At 35.0% G+C, this 24,412-nt stretch overlaps 1 protein-coding gene across 1 annotated transcript in view; it reads right to left on the bottom strand.

Annotated features, from left to right (window-relative positions):
* Positions 1–5,326: 5,326 nt before the first annotated feature.
* LOC309608722 (uncharacterized protein) overlaps positions 5,327–24,412 on the bottom strand; it is a gene marked incomplete at its 5' end in the record, with an annotated part of 30,259 nt that continues 11,173 nt past the window's right edge. The window contains one exon of the mRNA XM_082349147.1: positions 5,327–17,363. Within this exon, the coding sequence (XP_082205273.1) occupies positions 17,336–17,363 (28 nt within the window). The 3' untranslated portion in view covers positions 5,327–17,335. The remainder of the gene's footprint in view (positions 17,364–24,412) is intronic.

Here is a 24,412-nt window from a genome sequence, read left to right as displayed (position 1 = left end):
GGCCTCAGGAAAGGAGACTTGCTAAGGGTACTGGGTACAGACAGGAAATAATAGAATTGCCAAATTGGGTTTTTCAGGATATCAGGATGAGACTTAACCTGGAATTATTGAGTTTAAGTCTAGCAAGAAAGGACAGAGTAACACCTGGGGCTGTTATCAATGGTCTGCTAGCCTGAGAGGGTAATAACAAAGTAATGCTAACCCTAGCATAAATTGTTTAATTTTTATTTTTAAGAGATACTCTTCTCACCTAGGTACAATAAAGCATCAGCTGACGTCTATTAAACAAAATCCGTACTTAGTCATTTAAGCATCAACTGATTTACTGAATTTTTAAAAAGACTTAAAATTGTCCTAGAAAATTTCCCAACTGTATTGAGAGGTAATGGGGATTTGTGGTGGATGCTTAAAGATGATGCGACTTAGATAATTTGAAAAAGGAAGTGTGTGACATAAGGACTAGGATGAAGAAAGGCAATAGCTAAAAACAAAACAATGGAAGTCATATTATAAATTTTAAAAAGATATTTGAATGATAGATTGTTTGGATTTTTTTCGAATGGTCACAGAAAAATACTATACATCCTCAAATAGAAAAGTAGCACTGATTTAGGAATCTTAATCAATGATGTCATGTTGGATGGGCGAGGATTATACAGACAATAGGGTGATGGTGGTGGCTATTGCAATTACATAAATACTACGTGAACCTCCCTTGCAGGGCAAGCTTTGCGATTATGGAAAAGTAAAGAAGGAATAGGTGTGAGAGGCTGTGGTTGTAGCTGATTTAAGCAAGCTGTTTCCACCATTGGTTTAAGATAGATGTGGTCTGTGTGATGGTGATTAGGTCTACCAGAGTCTATCCTGCCTAACGGAGGAGGCTTCGTGGATGAAAACTTGACCTAAGAGAAGAGGGAGTCAATGACTCAATCTGTAGATATTCAAACCAAAACCAGGCATTTTTCATCCTTGAGGAATAGTGATGCTGAGTACACATCATTTTTGCCAGTTACATTTGTCTCCTCTATGGATCTATATTTTAAAGTAAAAACTAAGTTTTTAAAAAAAGTCTCTAAGATGGGAACAAGCAACTCTACTGTGTTGTCCTTTAGTAGAACATAACACAAAAAGTGGAAAGAAGCATTTTCCTCCAATTCAAAAATTTGATGCTTCTGGGATTTGAGTGCCACTATTGTAGCATCAGCAGAAATGGTGGGCAAGGCTGGGAACAGTGAACGTGATCCTCCAAGGCTACATCACTAACCAGAAGACACGCTTGTATTTAATGAGCAAGGCTAAGGAAGAAAAGAGGGATAACAGTACAGGTGAAACGTTAAAAAATATGACTTGGTTTAAGTACATGCGAGGTACCTGGTGGAACTCCCAGAAGTGCTTGGAAGGAGAAGAATTTTGCATAGGATTTGTCCTAAATTATGAAATAAGGGGGAAATAAGCAAAAAAAAGAAAAAAAAAAGGGTGGGGGGGTGATATTTCAATTGATTTGGATTAGATAATGTGATAGAATAATGGCTCCACAAAGATGTCCAAATCCTAATCCTCAGAAACTGTGAATGTTACATGGTGAGAGGGAAATTAAGGTTGAAATTGGAATTAAGATTGCTAATCAGCTAATGCAGGAAATTATTCTGGATTATGCAGGTGGGTTCAGTGTAATCCAGAGGGTCATTGAGGAAGAAGGAGACAGAAAAAATAGAACCAGAGAAATGGCAGCATAAAAAAGATTCAACTAGTCATTGCAGGCTTTGAAGATGGAAGGGGACCATGAGCCAAGGAAGGTGGGTAGCCTCTAGAAGATGGAAAAGGCAAAAAAAAATGAATTCTTCCCTAGAACTCTCAGTAAGGAATGCAGTCCCACTGACACCTTGATTTTAGCCCATTTCAGACTTCTCTCCTCTAAAACTGTAAGATAATAAATTGATGTTGTTTTAAGCCACTAAGTTTGTAGTAATATGTTACAACAGCAATAGGAGATCAATACAGATGTGAATTTATGGGAGTTGATGTGATTGATCAGGGAAGGAAAAGAGAAAAACAAATATATGAATTTTTTTTTTTTTTTTAAATTTAAGTGGTCAATTGGGATAACAATGCATCCAGAGAAGCCAACCGTAATTGGCAATGGGAGATGTTTTGGGGTAGAAGATAATGAGATTCAACTGATTTATGTTGAGTTTGAGGTAGTAGAATGCTATGAAAGCATAAATATCCAGATGAAAAAATAGATTTGGATTTGGAAATTGACAATATAGAGAAGTATAAGAATAGAAGATTAGTCTAAAGAGTATTTTAGGCAAAAATATGGTTTAATTTTAGAGATTTTCAGATTTAGAGGTAGATCAAAATTATAAAAAATAAAATAATAGAGCAATCAGAAGTGGAAGGGGAATCAATAAAGGACAGGGATGATTTTTAAGAGAGTTTGTGGAATGTAATTGGAGTCTGGTAAACATCTGTTGAATGAATAAAAGAGAAATATCTTAGAAACTAGATAAAGGCTAAGACTGGGGTGGTTAAACGTGGCCTTGATAGTCAAGAGTGGTGAAATTGCTCCTATAAAATAATATAGACTTAGAAATTGACTAGTTTATTACACATTCCAAAAAAACACAGATTAGAGTTTATGTCCTGAAAAGTATCATCTAATAGCAGTATATGTGAGTGCTTGTTTCACTATGCCCTTGCCCATGTGGAATGTTATAATTTGAGAAGGAGGATCTCAAGTGCATCCAACTAAATTGAGGTATATTTCTCGGTATGTTATCAGTCAATCTATGACAAATTTTTATTTTGTATTTTTATACCCTTCATCTCCCAGCACGATCCCATCCCCTTATGCTTTCTTTCCTTTTGTGCTTAATTTTTGTCCTGCCAATTCATACTTCCATAAATGTCTTGACATGTGTCAAGGTAAAATATATAGTATTGCTTCATATAATGCATATATACTTATATATGTATATATAAATTATATGTTTCATATAAATATTAGATTCATATATTACTACATGTGTTGCATTACATTTCTTACTTTTTTCATTCAGCCCATATGGAACTGGATTAAAAAATAAATATATTGGAATTATCTTCTTTTAGTACTCACCTAGGTTATCTAGTCTTCTATTGATTGATACCTAGATTGCTTCCAATTTTTTTCTACTGTTGTACTTCAATGAGCATTTTTATTCATGCCTATTTGTGTACCTGAGCAAGAGTTTCTCTAGAGCTTGTTTTTGATTCTAGATGTACATACCCTTATTTAACTAACAGATTTTATTTCCAAAATGAATGCTACTGATTACATCCAAAAATAGTGCATCAGGGTTTTTGCTTCCCTGAATCTGCAACAATACTTGATATTATTTGAATTTTTGCCAATATGATGAACATGCAGTGTAGCCATTGTTATTTTTACTTGCACTTCTGTGATTACTACTGAAGCTGGTTTCCTTTTTGTATATTTAATGGTGTTTGTGTCTATAAATTGCCTATTCATATCCTTTCTCAATTTTTTGTGGTTTCCTTATTTCTTTTATAGCCTTTTTTAAAAAATTGAAGTATAGTTGACTTACAATATTGTGTTAGTGTCAGAAGTACAGCAAAGTGATCCAGATATATAATTTTTTTCATATTATTTTACATTATAAGTTATTACTGGTTTCCTTTTTTCTTGATAATTTTTAAGACTTCCTTGATATTCCAGATCTTAATCCTTTTGTCACTTTTGGATGTTGCAAATACCCTCTTACTGCTAACTTTATCTGAGGGGGCCTTGTCTGAGGAAATCTTTATTTTTGATGTAATATTATACATGATTTTTCTTTACCTCATTAATGCCTTTTGGTCTTACTTAAAAGTCATTCTCCATAGAGAGAGAAAAGATGTTAGAGTACACTTTCCACTAATTCTGCTTTTCTTTTCGCAATGTATCTTCGATCCATGGAGCTTATTTCTGTGAAGAGTCGTAATTCCTTTGTGTTTTACATAGTATAGTGAACCAATTATTTCAACATCCTTCACAAAATAATCCATACTTTATCCTCTATATAGTACTTTAGTCTTTTATCTTTTTACATCCAATGTTGCTCTTTGGGAACCTCAGGCCAATGATTCAAATTTAACATTACCATTTTACCCTACAAATGTTGAGAATTTCTCTGTGTTTAATGTTTTAAAATATTTCTGTACTATTTATAAATATGTATTATTTTATGTTTTCTGGTCTGCTTTGTACTCTATGAGGCTTCTCACCTGAGGGCATGTATTTTTCTTTAGTTATGAAGATTTCATGACTATTATATCTGTAGTTCTTTCCTCTCCATTATCTTTTCCTTTTTATATTTTTGGCTGCGTTGGGTTTTCGTTGCTGCTTGTGGGCTTTCTCTAGTTGTGGCGAGTGGAGGCTACTCTTCATTGCGGTGAGCGGGATTCTCATTGTGGTGGCTTCTCTTGTTTGGGGCATGGGCTCTAGGTGTACGGGCTTCAGTAGTTGTGGCACGTGGACTCAGTAGTTGTGGCACACAGGCTTAGTTGCTCCGTGGCATGTGGGATCTTCCCAGACCAGGGCTCGAACCTGGGTCCCCTGCATTGGCAGGCAGATTCTTAACCACTGCACCACCAGGGGAGTCCCTCCTCTCCATTTTCTTATTTATTTTTTTCTTTCTGGGATTTGTATTAGATGGAAATTGATACTTTGACCTTTAGTGTTTGTATCTTGTAACTTCCATTTTTATAGAGTAGGGCTGAGGGTTTGTACAAGTACATAAAAGTCTATCTCATTCATTTAAAAAGCCATGTAGGGGGAGGACCTTCAAGATGGTGGAGGAGTAAGATGTGGAGATCACCTTCCTCCCCACAAATACATTAAAAAATACATCTACATGTGGAACAACTCCTACAGAACACCTACTGAATGCTGGCAGAGGACCTCAGACTTCAAAAAAGGCAAGAAACTCCCCATGTACCTGGATAGGGCAAAAGAAAAAAGAAATAACAAAGACAAAAGAATAGAGACAGGACCTGCACCTCTGGGAGGGAGCTGTGAAGGAGGAAAAGTTTCCATGCACTAGGAAGCCCCTTCACTGGTGGAAGCAGGGGGTGGGGGGGAAGCTTTGGAGCCGTGGAGGAGAGCACAGCAACAGGGGTGCAGAGGGCAAAGCAGAGAGATTCCCGCAGAGAGGATCGGTGCCGACCAGCACTCACCAGCCCGAGAGGCTTGTCTGCTCACCCGCCGGGACGGGCGGGGGCTGGGAGCTGAGGCTCGGAATTCAGAGGTCGGATCCCAGGGAGAGGACTGGGGTTGGCTGCGTGAACACAGCCTGAAGGGGGCTAGTGCTCCACAGCTAGCTGGGAGGGAGTCCGGGAAAAAGTCTGGAGCTGCCTAAGAGTCAAGAGACCATTGTTTTGGGGTACACGGGGAGAGGGGATTCAGAGCACTGCCTAAACAAGCTTCAGAGATGGGCGTGAGACACGGCTATCAGCACGGACAACAGACATGGGCATGAAATGCTAAGGCTGCTGCTGCTGCCACCAAGAAGCCTGTGTGCGAGCACAGGTCACTATCCACACCTCCCCTCCCAGGAGCCTGTGCAGCCCGCCAATGCCAGGGTCCCGTGATCCAGGGACAACTTCCCCGGGAGAACGCACGGCGCACCGTGATGCCAGCCTCTGCCACCGCAGGCTCGCCCTGCATCCGTACCATCCCTCCCCCCGGCCTGAGTGAGCCAGAGCCCCCTAATCAGCTGCTCCTTTAACCCCGTCCTGTCTGGGTGCCCACAGATGCGCTCATGTGACCTACATGCAGAGGTGGGGCCAAATCCAAAGCTGAACCCAAGGAGCTGTGTGAACAAAGAAGAGAAAGGGAAATTTCTCCCAGCAGCCTCAAGAGCAGCAGATTAAATCTCCACAATCAACTTGATGTGCCCTGCATCTGTGGAATACCTGAATAGACAACTAATCATCCCAAAATTGAGGCAGTGGACCTAGGGAGCAAATGTAGACTTGGGGTTTGCTGTCTGTGACTGACTAGTTACTGAATTTTATGTGTATCTTAGTATAGTTTTTAGCGCTTGTTATCTTTGGTGGATTTGTTTATTGCTTTGGTTGCCCTCTTTTTTTTTATTACTTAAAATTTTTTTTAATTTTAATAACCTTATTTATTTTATTTTATTTATGTATTTTCTTTCATTTATTTCTCCCTTTTCTTCTGAGCCATGTGGCTGACAGTGTCTTGGTGCTCCGGCCAGGTGTCAGGCCTGAGCCTCTGAGATGGGAGAGATGAGTTCAGAACATAGGAACACCAGAGACCCTCCAGCCCTATGTAATATCGATTGGCGAGAGCACTCCCACTGATCTCCATCTCAACACTATGACCCAGCTCCACTCAACGACTAGCAAGCTCTAGTGCTGGACACCCCATGCCAAACAACTAGCAAGACAAGAACACAACACCAGCCATTAACAGAGAGGCTGCCTAAAATCATAATAAGGTCACAGACACCCCAAAGACACCACTGGACATGGTCCTGTTCACCAGAAAGACAAGATTCAGCCTCATCCACCAGAACACAGGCACCAGTCCCCTCCACCAGGAAGCCTACACAAGCCACTGAACCAACCTTACCCCCTGGGGGCAGACACCAAAAACAACAGGAACTACGAACCTGCAGCCTGTGAAAAGGAGACCCCAAACACAGTAAGTTAAGCAAAATGAGAAGACAGAGAAATATGCAGCAGATGAAGGAGCAAAGTAAAAACCCATCAGACCAAAGAAATGAAGGGGAAATAGGCAGTCTACCTGAAAAAGAATTCAGAGTAATGATAGTAAAAATGATCCAAAATCTTGGAAACAGAATTGAGAAAATACAAGAAACATTTAACAAGGACTTAGAAGAACTAAAGAGCAAACAAACAATGATGAACAACACAATAAATGAAATTAAAAATTTTCTAGAAGGAATCAATAGCAGAATAACGTAGGCAGAAGAACAAATAAGTGACGTGGAAGATAAAATAATGTAAATAACTACCACAGAGCAGAATAAAGAAAAAAGAATGAAAAGAATTGAGGAAAGTCTTAGAGACCTCTGGAACAACATTAAAAGTACTAACATTCGAATCATAAGGGTCCCAGAAGAAGAACAGAAAAACAAAGGGACTGAGAAAATATTTGAAGAGATTATAGTTGAAAACTTCCCTAATATGGAAAAGGAAATAGTCAATCAAGTCCAGGAAGCACAGAGAGTCCCATACAGGATAAACCCAAGGAGAAACACGCCAAGACACATATTAATCAAACTATCAAAATTTAAATATAAAGAAAAAATATTAAAAGCAGAAAGGGAAAATCAACAAATAATATAAAAGGGAATCCCCATAAAGTTAACAGCTGATCTTTCAGCAGAAACTCTGCAAGCCAGAAGGGAGTGGCAGGACATATTTAAAGTGATGAAAGGGAAAAACCTACAACCAAGACTCCTCTACCCAGCAAGGATCTCATTCAGATTCGACGGAGAAATTAAAATCTTTACAGACAAGCAAAAGTTAAGAGAATTTAGCACCATTAAACCAGCTTTACAACAAACGCTAAAGGAACTTCTCTAGGCAGGAAACACAAGAGAAGGAAAAGACCTACAATAATAAACCCAAAACAATTAAGAAAATGGTAATAGGAACATACATATCGATAATTATCTTAAATGTAAATGGATTAAATACTCCAACCGAAAGACATAGACTGGCTGAATGGATACAAAAACAAGACCCGTATATATGCTGTCTACAAGAGACCCACTTCAGACCTAGGGATACATACAGACTGAAAGTGAGGGGATGGAAAAAGATATTCCATGCAAATGGAAATCAAAAGAAAGCTGCAGTAGTAATTCTCATATCAGACAAAATAGACTTTAAAATAAAGACTATTGGGGCTTCCCTGGTGGTGCAGTGGTTGAGAATCTGCCTGTCAGTGCGGGGGACACGGGTTCGAGTCCTGGTCTGGGAGGATCCCACATGCCGCGGAGCGACTGGGCTCGTGAGCCACAATTGCTGAGCCTGCGCGTCTGGAGCCTGTGCTCCGCAACAAGAGAGGCCGCGATAGTGAGAGGCCCGGGCACCGCGATGAAGAGTGGCCCCACTTGCCGCAGCTGGAGAAAGCCCTCGCACAGAAACGAAGACCCAACTCAGCCATAAATAAATAAATAAATAAAAATAAATTAAAAAAAAAATAATAAAGACTATTACAAGAGACAAAGAAGGACACTACATAATGATCAAGGGATCAATCCAAGAAGAAGATATAGCAATTGTAAATATTTATGCACCCAACATAGGAGCACCTCAATACATAAGGCAAATGCTAACAGCCATAAAAGGGGAAATCAACATTAAAACAATCCTAGTTGGGGACTTTAACATCCCACTTTCACCAATGGACAGATAATCCAAAATGAAAATAAATAAGGAAACACAAGTTTAAATGACACATTAAAAAAGATGGACTTGATTGATATTTATAGGACATTCATTCCAAAAACAACAGAATACACTTTCTTCTCAAGTGCTCAAGAAACATTCTCCAGGGTAGATCATATCTTGGGTCACAAATCAAGCCTTGGTAAATTTAGAGAAAATTCAAATGATATCAAGTATCTTTTCCGACCAGAACGCTATGAGACTACATATCAATTACAGGAAAAAGCTGTAAAAAGTACAAACATATGGAGGCTAAACAATACACTACTAAATAACCAAGAGATCACTGAAGAAATCAAAGAGGAAATAATAAATACCTAGAAACAAATGACAATGAAAACACGATGACCTGAAACCTATGGGATGCAGAAAAAGCAGTTCTAAGAGGGAAGTTTATAGCTATACAAGCTTACTTCAGGAAAAAACAAACATCTCAAATAAACAACATAAGCTTACACCTAAAGCAATTAGAGATAGAAGAACAAAAGAACCCCAAAGTTAGCAGAAGGAAAGAAATCATAAAAATCAGATCAGAAATAAATGAAAAATAAATGAAGGAAACAATAGCAAAGATCAATAAAACTAAAAGCTGATTCTTTGAGAAGATAAACAAAATTGATAAACCATTAGCCAGACTCATCAACACAAAAATGGAGAAGACTCCAATCAATAGAATTAGAAATGAAAAAAGAGAAGCAACAATTGACACTGCAGAAATACAAAGGATCAAGGGAGATTACTAAAGCAACTTTATGTCAATAAAATGGACAACCTGGAAGAAATGGATAAATTCTTAGAAAAGCACAACCTTCCGAGACCAAACCAGGAAGAAATAGAAAATATAAACAGTCCAGTCACAAGCACTGAAATTGAGACTGATGAAAAACCTTCCAACAAACAAAGCCCAGGACAAGATGGCTTCACAGGCAAATTCTATCAAACATCCAGAGAAGAGCTAACGCCTATCCTGCTCAAACTCTTCCAAAATATAGTAGAGGGAGGAACACTCCCAAACTCATTCTACAAGGCCACCATCACCCTGATACCAAAACCAGACAAAGATGTCACAAAAAAAGAAAACTACAGGCCAATGTCACTGATGAATATAGATGCAAAAATCCTCAGCGAAATACTAGCAAACAGAATCCAACAGCACATTAAAAGGATCATACACCATGATCAAGTGGGATTTATCCCAGGAATGCAAGGATTCTTCAATATATACAAATCAACCAATGGATACAACATATTAACAAATTGAAGGAGAAAAACCACATGACCATCTCAATAGATGCAGAAAAAGCTTTTGACAAAATTCAACACTCATTTATGATAAAAACCCTCCAGAAAGTAGGCATAGAGGGAACTTAAATCAACATAATAAAGGTCATATATGACAAACCCACAGCCAACATCATTCTCTGGTGAAAAACTGAAACCGTTTCTTCTAAGATAAGGAACAAGACAAGGTTGCCCACCCTCACCACTATTATTCAACATAGTTTTGGAAATTTTAGCCACAGCAGTCAGAGAAGAAAAAGAAATAAAAGGAATCCAAATCAGAAAAGAAGAAGTAAAATTGTCACTGTTTGCAGATGACATGATACTATATATAGAGAATCCTAAAGAAGCTACCAGAAGACTACTAGAGCTAATCAATGAATTTGGTAAAGTAGCAGGATACAAAATTAATGCACAGAAATCTCTTGCATTCCTATACACTAATGATGAAAAATCTGAAAGAGAAATTAAGAAAACACTCCCATTTACCACTGCAACAAAAAGAATAAAATACCTAGGAATAAACGTACCTAAGGAGACAAAAGATCTGTATGCAAAAACTATAAAACACTGATGAAAGAAATTAAAGGTGATACAAACAGATGGGGAGATATACCATGTTCTTGGATTGGAAGAATCAACATAGTGAAAATGACTCTACTACGCAAAGCAATCTACACATTCAATGCAATCCTGATCAAACTACCAGTGGCATTTTTCACACAACTAGAACAAAAAATTTCACAATTTGTATGGAAACACAAAAGACCCCAAATAGCCAACGCAATCTTGAGAAAGAAAAACGGAGCTGGAGGAGTCAGGCTCCCTAACTTCAGACTATACTACAAAGGTATAGTAATCAAGACAGTATGGTACTGGCACAAAAACAGAAATATAGATCAATGGAACAGGATAGAGAGACCAGAGATAAACCCATGCACATATGTTCACCTTATCTTTGATAAAGGGGGTAATAATATACAATGGAGAAAAGACAGCCTCTTCAATAAGTGGTGCTGGGAAAACTGGACAGCTACATGTAAAAGAATGAAATTAGAACACTCCCTATCACCATATACAAAAATAAACTCAAAATGGATTAAAGACCTAAATGTAAGGCCAGACACTATAAAACTCTTAGAGGAAAACATAGGTCGAATGCTCTATGACCTAAATCACAGCAAGATCCTTTTTGACCTACCTCCTAGAGAAATGGAAATAAAAACAAAAATAAACAAATGGGACCTAATGAAACTTAAAAGCTTTTGCATAGTAAAGGAAACCATAAACAAGATGAAAAGACTACCTTCAGAATGGAAGAAAATATTTGCAAACAAAGCAACTGACAAAAGTTTAATCTCCAGAATATACAAGAAGTTCATGGAGCTCAATAAGAAAAAGAAAACAAACAACTCAATCCAAAAATGGGCAGACGACCTAAATAGACATTTCTCCAAAGACGTACAGATGGCCAAGAGGCACATGAAAAGCTCCTCAACATCACTAATTATTAGATAAATGCAAATCAAAACTACAATGAGGTAACACTTTACACCAGTCAGAATGGCCATCATCAAAAAATCTACAAACAATAAATGCTAAAGAGGGTGTGGAGAAAAAGGAACCCTCTTGCACTGTTGGTGGGAATGCAAATTGACCCAGCCACTATGGAGAACATTATGGACGTTCCTTAGAAAACTAAAAATAGAACTACCGTATGACCCAGCAATCCCACTACTGGGCAAATACCCTGAGAAAACCATAATTCAAAAAGAGTCACATTCACAATGTTCATTGCAGCACTATTTACAATAGTCAGGACATGGAAGCAACCTAAGTGCCCATCGACAGATGAATGGATAAAGAAGATGTGGCACATATACACAATGGAATATTACTCAGCCATAAAAAGAAATGAAATTGAGTTATTTGTAGTGAGGTGGATGGACCGAGAGTCTGTCATAACGGGTGAAGTAAGTCAGAAAGAGATAAACAAATATCATATGCTAACACATATATATGGAATCTAAAAAAAAAAAATAAAAGGTTCTGAAGAGCCTAGGGGCAGGACAGGAATAAAGTCACAGACATAGAGAATGGACTTGAGGACACGGGGAGGGGAAGGGTAAGCTGGGACGAAGTCAGAGAGTGGCATTGACATATACACATTACCAAATTTAAAATAGCTACTGGGAAGCAGCCACATAGCACAGGGAAATCAGCTCCTTGCCTTGTGACCACCTAGAGGGGTGGGATAGAGAGGGTAGGAGGGAGACGGAAGAGGGAGGGTATATGGGGTTATATGTATACGTATAGCTGATTCACTTTGTTATACGGCAGAAACTAACACAACATTGTAAAGCAATTATATTCCAATAAAGATGTTAAAAAAATAAAAAATAAAAACCCATGTAATACATTACATTATTATTATAAATAATTTATTGATGGACACTTAGGTTTCCAATTTTCACTATCACAAGAAAGAAATCATTCTACTACATACATTTTGATGCTCATCTGTGAATATTTCTCTTGAATTGTTTCTGAGACGTAGAACTGCTGAGACAATGGATATGTAAAATTTTATTTTGATAAACTGTCAAGTTGTTTTCCAGAATGGTTTCTTCAATTTATACTCTCACTAAAAGTGTACAAAAGTACTATTTCTTGTATACTTGCCAAGCCTTGATATTGTCACTGTAATTCTTGTCAAATTTATGAGAAACAGTTCCTTTTAATTTGCATTTTTCTTATAACTAGTCAGGGTGAACATCTTTTTATATATATTTATGTAGACATTTGTTACTATCCTTTGTGACTTGCCTCCTTATATCCTGCCTATTATTTTTATTTTATTTTATTTTTTAAAATTGACTTTAGGAACTCTGTATATATTCTGGACAGCAATCTTTGTCAGTAATATAAGGTGCAAAGTTTTTCCCAGCACTTTGTTGAAATGTTAACTTTATTTATGATTTATTTTGTTTTAGGGAGGCTTTAGTTTTTATGAAATAAAATCTGTCGGTCTTTTCCTTTGGCTTTTGTGTTTTACTTAGAAAATATCCCTACCAATATTAACTTGTATTTTCTTCAGTGACTTTTGTAGTGTTAATTAACCTGGAATTTACACAGGCACACAGTTCTATTCTATTTTTTTAAAATATGTAAATCCAGTTGTTCAAATTCTAGTAATAGAATAGTCCACATTTTCATTTTTACTTGAAATACTGTCTTTACCACAAACTAAATTAAAATATAAACATAAATCTGTTTATGGATCCTCTTTGTAATGTATTTTAACTTCTGTCTTTCATGTCCTTCTTCATTAATTAGAAAAAGTTATAGCTATATTTGTCATAGAATTTCTACCTTATTCCTTTAATGAACTTTAGAATTAGTTTTTGGTTAATTTCTTTTATCATTGGTTGAGGTGATATTTAAACATACGTTTATTTATTTGTTCCTCTATATCTCATGATACATCTCTTCCTTTTCCAGATCTTTTAGGTCTTCAGTAAATTTTCATAGTTTTATTCCTCACTCTTTGGGGTTTTTTAGCTTTTCATTATCATCCTTGATTATTTGTATTTTTAAAATTTCTGATTCTTCTTCAGAAACATTTGATAATTAAATGAAAATCCTTTTAAAAATTTATTAGATTAAAACGTGTACAGTGTATTTCTTATAATTTATAATCTCCTCAGGGTATTATTTATTTTATTTATGCTTGTTTTTCTTTTTTTTTTTGATAAGGTTTATCACTACATTTTTAATTTTACTGTTATTGCCTCAAAGAATCAGCTCCTGATAACAGTCAATTCTGTTTTTGTCTTTATTTTAATTAACTTATTTATAATTTTTGTGTTTATCTTTTAATATTCTTTGTTAAGGATTATTTTATAGTGATTTTAGAACAAGAGATACATATGTTTTTAACTTATTTTTATTCTATATTTTTAAATAATGAAAGCTCTGAAATTCATACTTCTGTTATAGCTTTGCCTCCTATATGTTTTATTGTTAGATCTTAAGGATGTATTCTTCTTTTTAAATTAAAAATGTATAATTTAGTGTTTTAATATTATTTAATTTAAGCATGGGCTATTTAAATTAAATTAGCATTAGTTTATTCATTCACTGACTACTTGAGAGTCTACCATATGAAAAGTATTGAAATATGAAATTATGTGACATTTATAATGAACACTTTTGGAAGGTAAAAATATATATCTCACTGTGATTTAAAATTTCATTTCTCCAATTACGAAGGGAGTTTACCATTCTTCATGCATTTTATTGTCATTTTAACTTACTATTTGGGAAAATACATGTTTTTATTGTTTTTCCTTAATCTTTTATTAGAGAGGCATCTTTTCCCTATTGATTCCCCAAATTTCCTGATAGTTAAGATTCTGACACTTTGTTTGTAGGCTGCAATTTTTTTCATTTTGTTTTGTTTTTACTTTTTGAACTATTTCTTTTTAGTGCAGATAATTTCTATAACATTATAAACTGAGCTATACTTTACCTACAGTGAAATGCACAGATTTTAAGAGTACTATTAGATGAACTGGCAAGTACATAAATCTATGTGACCAACATTCTAATCATTGTAGAGTTCAATTACATCACCAGAGAAAGTCCGTTTCTACTCCCTTCCAGTTGATCACCCCTCCCCTGCTTCCCGCTGACCACCATTGTTCTGATTCCTATATTCATAAGTTAGATTTCTGTGTTCTAGAAATGCATGTAAATAGAATTTTACTATACCTACTCTGACTATATCTACCCTGAATGGTGTCCGACTCTGTTCATTCAACATATGTCTGTGAAATTCTTCTATGTTTTTGAGTGTATCAGCAGTTTGTTTCCTTTTATTACCGAATAGTATTTTGCTGAATAAATATACCAAAATTTGACTATCCATTTGGATTGTTTTCCAGTTTTTGGTTACTATGAATAATTGGCTTCATCTATGGCCATACCATCCTGAATGCACCCGATCTCATCTGAATAACTGGCTCTAATAATTTTTTGTTAGAGATTTTTAGGGGACATATTGGAATTGAATTAATGCAAAGAGAATTTCAATAAATCACTAGAACCAACTCAGAAATTGCACAGATGATGGAATTAGCAGACAAAGACATCACAACAGCTATTTTAATTACAATCCATATGGACAAGAAGGTATAGAAAAACATGATCATGAAAAAGAGACAGCTGAAAAACACAAAGAATTAAATTGAACTTTTTGACATAAAAAATACAATATCTGAGATGAAAAATAAAATAGATCATAATATAGGCTGTTGATTTCCCCCCAAAATTCATATAGTGAATCTTCATCCCCAATGTAATGGCATTTGGAAGTGGGTCCTTTAGAAGATGATTAAATCATGAGGGTGAAGCCCTTATAGAAGAGGATTAGTGTCCTTATAAAAGAGACCCCAGAGAGCTCCTTTGCCCTGTCTACCATATGAGGCCCATCTAAGAACTAGGAAGTGGACCCTCACTAGACATTAAGTCTGCCAGTCTTGATCTTGGACTTCCCAGCCTCTAAAACTATGAGAAATAAATATCTGTTGTTTAAGCCAATCGTCTATGGTATTTTTGTTGTATTGCAGCCTGAACAGACTAAGACAAAAAACGATCAGTGAACTTGAACACAGAGCCATAGAAATTCTACAACATTATGCATAGACAAAAAAGGATGAAAAAAATGAACGGAGCATCAGTGACCTACAGGATAGTATCAGACAGTCTAGCATACATGCAATTGTGGGCTCAAAAGGAGAGAAGAAAGAGAGGGAATAAGAGAAAAAAATTTGAAATAATAGCTAACAATTTCCCAAGTTTGAGAAAGACTACAAACCTACAGACCTAAGAATCTCAACAAACTCCAAGCAGGGTAAACTTTTATGAAAACTAAACTAATCAAACTGCTGAAAACCAGGTAAAGAGAAAATCTCAAAAGCATCCAGAGGAAATAAAGAGAGAGGACTTCACTGTGGTAAAATTTAGATGAATATAACATTTGTGATTGGTAGCAGTTAATTGACTTAATACTTTAAACATAGATTATAATAAAAGTACAAAATACAAATCCACACTTTTTTAGCCATGTACCATTATTATCTCATAAAATCATCATTAAATTACCAAGGGAATATAGTATAGTAAACAATATGTATCAACAATGAAACTTGGAAAAGAATATGGTTCTTGTTTCAAAGATTTGAGGAGTCTACAGGCCAGAGAGGAGGTGAGAATGTACTGAGAAGCCATGTCACCCCATAATTCACTGCATATTAAACTGTAGCCTATCTTAGAAAGAACTGAAGGAATTATTACCATTACCTCATTTTGAATGACAAGAGCTGGATAAAAGTGTGGGTTGCGGAGCAGTTGGTAAGAAGTATAACTTGGTCCTAATTAAACATACCACCAGAAATTTTCTGGATGCCAGAGTTTATACAGGGGAGGGAACCTGCTGTACAGATTATTGCCACATTACACTTTTAACTAAATCAGGGAGGCAGCTGAGGCTCGTTCCCGGTGAGAGCTGTCAAGCCAGTGAGAATAATTTTATGAAAAGGGCTAGGACTACTACATAATTACAGAGGAGAAGCTCTTTAGCAATGAAGAGAAAATCCATGCTCTGATTGCATCCAAATATAATGTCCTTGATCACTAATCTTCCAAAGTAAAATTATAATAAACCTATGTTTTCCTTTTCTTGCTTTTATGATTTGCATAGAGACTCATTCAATTTCTTACAGTTCATCTCAACCTCAACATTATTCAAACACAAGCTTACCTCTCTAAGGTTAAGTAAACCAAAAAGCTGGCCAATGTATTGAAAAGTGTACACTTTAAATTGAGACTAATCTGAGGAAGTAAAACAAACACCCACCTATAAAATAAACTTACTCATAAGAAAATAGAGAAACTTTAAAAAACCTATAATCTATAAATGTATTAAAATTCAAGAAAACTAGAGTAAGGAGTCATTAAAGATGCAAGAAATATATTTGGAGATTAAAAAATATGACTGCTGGATTTTGAAAACGCAATAAGGGAAAAAAACTGTGTATTAGATTATACAGAATACTGATAATGTATTAGTATTTTTATCTTCCCAAATTAAATAGCAAACAATGTAATGATAAATGGAACACATATTACCTGAAAACACAAAGGACTAAACTTATACTGCCCATCTTTTCTATGGGTATGCTGCAGCCAGATGTCTTAAGATAATGTGTCAGTGTTTCATTATGTTAGTGATTACAGGTACATAGGAACTTCCCAAACTGAAATTCACAGAGAAAAAGAAAAATAAAAAAAGGCCAGAACATTCAAGACTATGAGACAACTTCAAAAAATATAACATACTTGTAATTGGAATAGCAGAAGGAGAAAAAGAAAACAAAGCAGAAGAAATATTTGAAGTAATAATTTCTTAGAACTTTTCAAAATTAATGACAGGGACTTCCCTGGTTGTCCAGTGGTTAAGACTCTGTGCTTCCAATGCAGGGGGCGCAAGTTCAACCCATGGTCAGGAAACTAAGATCCCGTGTGCCGTGCTGCAAGGCCAAAAAAAAAAAAAAAAAAAAAAGATTAAAAAAAATTAATGACAAACACCATGGATCCAGGAAGTTCATAGAATACAAAGCAAGATAAATATTAAAACTCCACCTTAAGACATATTATATTCAAACTTCAGAAAATCAAGAGAAATTGAAAATATCCAGGGAGAAGAGGTGGGGGAATCTTACTATAGAGCAATAGGTATAAGAATTATGGTTGACTTCTTCTCAGAAACACAACAGAAAACTCCACAATGATGAGGTAGCTTGTAGTGGTCAAAGCCAGAACAACTTGAGCAAAGAAATAAATAAATATTAGATTATAAGCCAAGCTATGAAATGTCCATGAACCATATGGATATAAATAAGTAAATCAATAAAGAAATGGGGAGAATAGGCAAATTTTCCAAGCAGAGGAATTCCAAGTAACTTATGGAAATACTCTGCTCTCAAGGAGTTGGGACATAATTCCTCACTTCTTAAGTGTGGTCTGTTATAGCGACTTCCAAAGAATACAATATGGAAACAGGGGAAAAAAGAGTAACTTTACAGTGGAAAAATCTGACAAAGACTACCTCAGCCGAGGGATCAAGGTTAACATCAATAGTGATAAGACATGTTGATCCTATGTACCACTGATATGATGGGATGGGAATGGGACTTTACCTCTGTGGTCTTTCTCCCCAAAACCCATAACCTCAGCCCAATCATTAGAAAATAATGAATCAGAAAAATCCAAATTGAGGGACATTTCACAAAATATCTGACCAGTACTCCTTAAAACTGTCAAGGTCATCAAAAAATAAGGAAAGCCTAAGAAATATCACAGTCAAGATGAACCTAAGTGAATATAACAACTAAATAAAATGTGGTATTCTGGATGGGACCCTGCAGCAATAAAGACAGGTTAAAAACTAAGGAAATATGAATAAAATATAGACTTTAGTTAATAATGATAATCAATATTAGTTCATTAATTGTGAAAAATGTACCATAATTATGTATGATGCTATTAGTAGTGGAAATGGGGTATGGGTATATGGACACTCTCTTTACTAATGTCTCAATTTTTCTGTATATCTGAAACTATTCTAAACTAAAATGCTTTTTTAAAATAATCTGTTCTGAGAGTAAATTTTTTTCTCCCCCCCCACAGTAAAATGTTTTCTTCTACCTGTAATTTTCTCCTGCATGTCATTTATATAGTAGCTTAAAATAGAAAAACCACCAAGATGGAGTCTTACTAATGTAGTTGGTAACTGAATATGCCTGAGAGAAAAAGATCAATGAGAAAGAATGTCCTTGTGTTATTACAGTCAGAGACCCTGCTGAAAACCACAAAATTCTTAGAAAGTGTCCCTATGGACAGAGCACAGAGAACCTCATGAACCTGAATTGCTGGGATTGGGGTCCTGAGTTTACCTTTTTTTGGCAAGTACAAAGGTGATTCTTATTTACACTAGAGATAGTGAATCACTGTTTTATCATGTGATGTGACACTGGACACATAATATATACTGCTTTAGAATCTTTAATCTCTAATCCTCAGATATAGTCATTTAACCCAAGGTTGCTATTCAGTCTAACAGAACCATGACCAGCTCATATTCCTCTATCTTTTCTCAGAGATTTCTATAAAAGACCTTGCCTACATCCACAAACTGCCCTAAAAAGAGCTTATGATCCGTAAATTTCCCTGACCTGGATGCGTGGAGTATAGAGATGAAGAAGACAGACATGCTTCTCATCCTGATAGAGGTTTAGTCTGGTGAGAAAGACAAATATTAAACAAATAATTATACAGACAACTAATCAATTATAAAAGTGATAAATATTATGAATGAAGAACTAAGGCTATAATAGGGGAATCTGTCCAATGTTTATGTTTCTGTGTGGAGAGTGGTGTTAGAGAAGAATTTCATAATAAATAATGCAGAATTTGAGACATGAAAGGTGAATTGAGTTAGCTAGGTTAAAGCTGTTGGGCTTAAGGGAGTTTCAATCAAGAGAGTGAGTGGTTTACAGGCAGACAGAACAGCATGAGCAGAACCCATGTATGGAAAAACCCATTGGAGGATATCATATTAGAGATTGAGAATGAAAATTTAGTTATCCACTCAACAAAAATTTACTTGGTTTCTATTATGTGCCAGGTTTTGGGATGAAAGGTAACCCTCTATGGTAGGAGCACACAGAGCAAAAAGGGAAGGAAAAATATGTTAGCATTAAATCGCTTGCCATTAGTAACCTTGCTACTATTTCCTAATAATTACAGCTTTATTTCTTAAAGCTTATAAATTATACCATTATAACTTGTTCTAGAAATGTTCTTCAGGTAAGACAGTCTTCTGGATTTTTCACTTTGTTCTCTGCCTTTTTGAATATTAGAGAAACATTAGCTTCTCTCCAGGCTTCTGGAAGCTCACATACCCACCAGAATTTCTCAAAGATTTAATGCCCATTATACATCCTTCAGCAAATTCCTTTGCAAGTTATTTTACCACTCTGGATAATTCATCTGGTCTAAGAGAACTGGCCTCATTTTGAGATGTTGCTATGTCTCTTTAAATATCTTATGTTCTGGCTTTCAACCTCCTCTTTTTGGTATATTTATTCTACCCTTTACATATGGTTATTCACCTTGCAGGAGAATACAAGTGCAAAACAGTTGTTTCATTTTCTTTTCATAATACCTATTTCCCCAAGCTGTTGCTTTTTTGGTTGTCTTTTTGCTCCAAAAATGAGCAAAAAGTTGTTTTAGTTGTCTTTAATATTTTTGTAATTTTAAATGAATTGTGAACAAGACTTCTTCCAAACATTCTTAAGTGCTACTATTTTATCACTGTCACTAATTTGTCTTTTTAAATTGAATGTATCAGAAAGCTTTCTTTGTGGAAATATCATTTTACTGTTTTTGCCCCCATATTCTTTCTCATCAGTATCTCTTCTGTATGATGTAAGCAGAATTACATCTTGTGGAGCATTTTGAAAACTGTTGATGTCTTCCTTTGTAGGTTCTGATGGCCTGCATTCATTTTCACTTTGTTATTAAACAAACTAATAAACTTTTCTTCAAAATCGTGAAGAATGTTGTCTGAATATGCCCAGGATTTTCTTTTGTCATAATTTTAAACTCTAGGGTAGCATTGTTTCCTGTCCCCAAGGTTCTTGTCACTTCTACTTTACCAACCAATTTTTCCTTCTTGGTCATTATTAAGTTCAGAGTAGCAATTTCCCAAGTTGCTTCTACTACCCTCTAAAGGTAAAATTATCAGTGGAAGCAATTCAGTTACTAACTATTTTGACAGTCCAGGCTACTCCTACCAGTTTAGTGGCCTGAGAGAATCTTTTTGTAGCCATTTAAGTATAAATATTATGATAGTTAACTTAGCTATAAGTTACAGAACAAAGACGAGTTATTCTTACTATAGCCCAGAAGGTTCTACATAATCCAGACTCTTTTCTTTCCAACTTCAACTCATACTAATCTCCTGCTCTCACACTTTACTTTAGACATGATCTGTTGACACAGCAAGTGTTTTTCTTTCTTGGGGCATTCATTTATTCACTTCCCTCTGCCTGGACACTGTTTTTCCAACACTCTGCAGAGCGAGTTCCTTCTCAATCTTTAAGTTTCAGCTTAACATTTACTTTTCTATAATAACCTGCTGTTTATTCCCTTCATACTACTTATTATTATCTGAAGTTATCATACTTACCTGTTTGTTTACTATATTACACCAATGAGAAAGTAAATGCTAAGAGGTAGGAAAATTTTGTGTCTTTCCATTACTGCATACTCATGCATAGTAAATCCTCAATAAATAAATGTTAAATAGGTAAGTAAAAGGTATCCTAAAATGGTAAGTTCTTTGCAAAAATGAATTAAATAAAATTGTTGAGAAGTTCTTTGTTATACATAATTACTCAATCAGAACAGCCAATTCATACTCCTTTTGAGTAACCTTTAGCAAAAGGTCATAGAGAAATGATTCTGGTAATATCAGGCAAAGAAATGCAGGCCCTATAGAACATCTAGAAAATTGGATAAAATGTAATATCAAAATTACTTGAAGGCACAGAAAATTAACAAGGTTGTGAAGAATTATGAAGCAGACAAGTAATCCTGACATTTGGGGCGCAACTTCTTTGGGTGATATATGCCAATTCTGAGATATGGGTCTCAGAGGGTGAGGGGTGAGCAGAGCTTTAAACAGTCTTACAGGACTATAGAGACAAATTGGTATCCAGAATTTGTCAAGAAGGAATAGCATTGGCAAATCTCCCATCTTCAGTTAGAATTTGAAAGAATATACCCTAGAATAAGGTTGAACCAAAAGTAGAAAAGCCCGTCAAGAAAGCTGAACCCAGCATCAAGTCATTTTAATCCCTGTAAAGGGATGTAAGTGATCTATTATTATTAGCTTTCTTTGATGCATGAATCTAACAATAATCAGATGAATAAAGGATATCCTAAAATATCAGATTTTTTTTCAAAATGAGCTAAATAAAATAGTTGGACACTTCTTTGTATAATTGCTAAATTAGAATCCATTTCCAGCCAATCCATATTTTTGAGTCACTTATAGCAAAAGATCATAGAGTAGTAACAGAGAAGCTAGCAAAAATAATTCCTCTGTAGAGGAAGTTAATGTCATCATAGGCCTCAGGTTATTTCCATAAAATTTCATTTATGATGCCTGTAAATACGATTTCAATAAAAAATGGAGTAACTCATGGAGGCAATCAACATAATTTAAAACCAAGAGAAACAATAAAATATAGAAATAGATCAATAAGAAATAGAGATAATGGAGTTACAGACATTAACTATGCTGTGCTTGTTCAAGTAATTAAAAAAAAGATTGAAAACTTTGACAGAGAATTTGAAATTATAACACATAACAGAATGCAAATTTAAAGAAAAATTATAAAAATCAAAATTAAGTACCTAATGTATGGATTTAAACATGCATATTGTAAGAAAATTACTGTGATGATTGGTCAAAAGAAAATGTTCATAACAAACCAAGGAGAAACAACATAATGAAAAAAATACAGAAAGCAATACAAAAGATATAGGAAATACAGTGATAAGATCTAACATAAATGCAATTGTATTAATGGAAGAAAATAAATAAGAGAGCAGAACAGAAACAATATTTCAAGACCTAATAGCTACAAAGATCTAAAATTAATGAAAGTCATCAACATACAAGTTCAAGAAGCCCTTCCAACACAGAAAAGGATGAATAATAAATAAAAAGAATTATCAAGACCCATCAAGGTAAAATTGACAGAATATAAACTGCTAATATATATAAATAGAAAGTTTTCAAAACAGCAGAAAAATAGAACAAGAATGACACCTGATTTCTCAATAGCAATTAGAAATGAGGATATAATGGAATGACAGCTTCAAAGTAATGAAAGGATATAAGTGCCAAACTAGAATTCTAAGTCCATCATCAATAGTAGTATAATTGGTTATTGCATGTTTTCAGATGTGATACAATAAAAAAGTATGCTATATCATCTATTATTTCCAAAAACTGTAGTTGAATCTAATAATAAGAGAACAATCAGACAAATTCAGAATATGAGACATCCTATGCCTATATGAGGCATGACAAATGGCCTCTTTGAAAACATCATGAGAAACAAAGGAAGGGCAACAAGTTCCAGATGAAAGGAGATTAAAGAGACCTAATGAACACATGCAAATGTGTACACATCGATTAGATCCCAGAATGGGAAAAATTCAATATTGAATGTTTATTAGACATTATTGAATTATTGTTAATTTTCTTAGATATTATGGACATATAAGAGAATGTCTTCATTTATAGGAAATACATATTGAAATATTCAGAGGTGAAATGTCAAGTCATCTACAGCTTATTTTCAATTGATTCAGTAATATACACACACATATACACATACATATGTGTGTATATTTGTATATATAATGTAAGTCCTTATACATATAAATGTAACTAAATACATATTTAATGAGCAAGTTAAATTCACTGATAATAAAATAAATATAAGGTAATAAAACAATAAAGTATTTTCCTTCTATATCAATAGAGAGGATAAATTATGCTTCTTCACACAATTTACTAAGGCAGAAAATGTGAAATACATTTTAGGTAGCTTTTCTTAAAATATTGAAAAGAAAATATATGAAATCTAAAAGAATAACTGCTACATGTGTTGAAAATGTGAACAATCACAACATTCACCAGCTATCCTAGATATTAGAAACAAAATCTTAACGTTATTATATGTTAAGTGAGAACTGACACTTTTTTTCTGGAAGTAAAATGTTCAAGTCCTGTGGAGTCTCTTATCTCTTCCAGGGTAGCATATGTGTAGTGGACATGTTGTAGTATCATTTGACAAATTATATTTCTGGCTGTCCTTTCTGGCCAGAGTTCCATCGTTCCACTTTCATTGCAAGTATTTGTGCTCCAATAAAGTAATTTTATCTTCACAGGAAGAGAGTCAAGACTTTTATTTTGCTAGCCTGAGAATGGGGCTTCCGGGTACACTTTCTTAATGGATTATACAAAGTTACTAGCTTCACCTATGCTTTTTAGTCTAGCAGTTGCACAAAGATATTTCTGTATTGCTTTTTTTCACTGTGTAATAGAGTCTAGTATGATTCCCATGAGGTAGATTCTGTGGAAACATTTTCCTTACTAAGAAAAAATGCATGTGAAATTAACTTGCTTCTAAATCCTGGTGAAAGTGATGAAACTTGATGTTTAATGATGTTCCCTTGCGATTTAAAGTGCACATTTCTAAGACAGGGACAAGACTACAATTAAATTTCTAGTTTCCTCTACTGCCTAGAGGGAGAGTTCATCCAAGTTGATCCAGGCATTGCTTTCTAATAATTTCTTTTGCATCTGCTATGACAACACAACACATCGTACTTTCTTATAACCACGGAAGTCAGAACTTTTCCCTGTATGTCTAATGTAATTTCCAAGCTAGCAATTTCATTTGGTGTTCTATTGTTCAGATGAGAGACAGAGTTT

The sequence above is a fragment of the Balaenoptera borealis genome (genome assembly GCF_965194805.1).
Source record: "Balaenoptera borealis genome assembly, chromosome: 13".
Classification (NCBI taxonomy): Eukaryota; Metazoa; Chordata; class Mammalia; order Artiodactyla; family Balaenopteridae; genus Balaenoptera; species Balaenoptera borealis.
The sequence above is the reverse complement of the archived record's forward strand: the minus strand, read 5'-3'. Positions and strand labels throughout refer to the sequence as shown.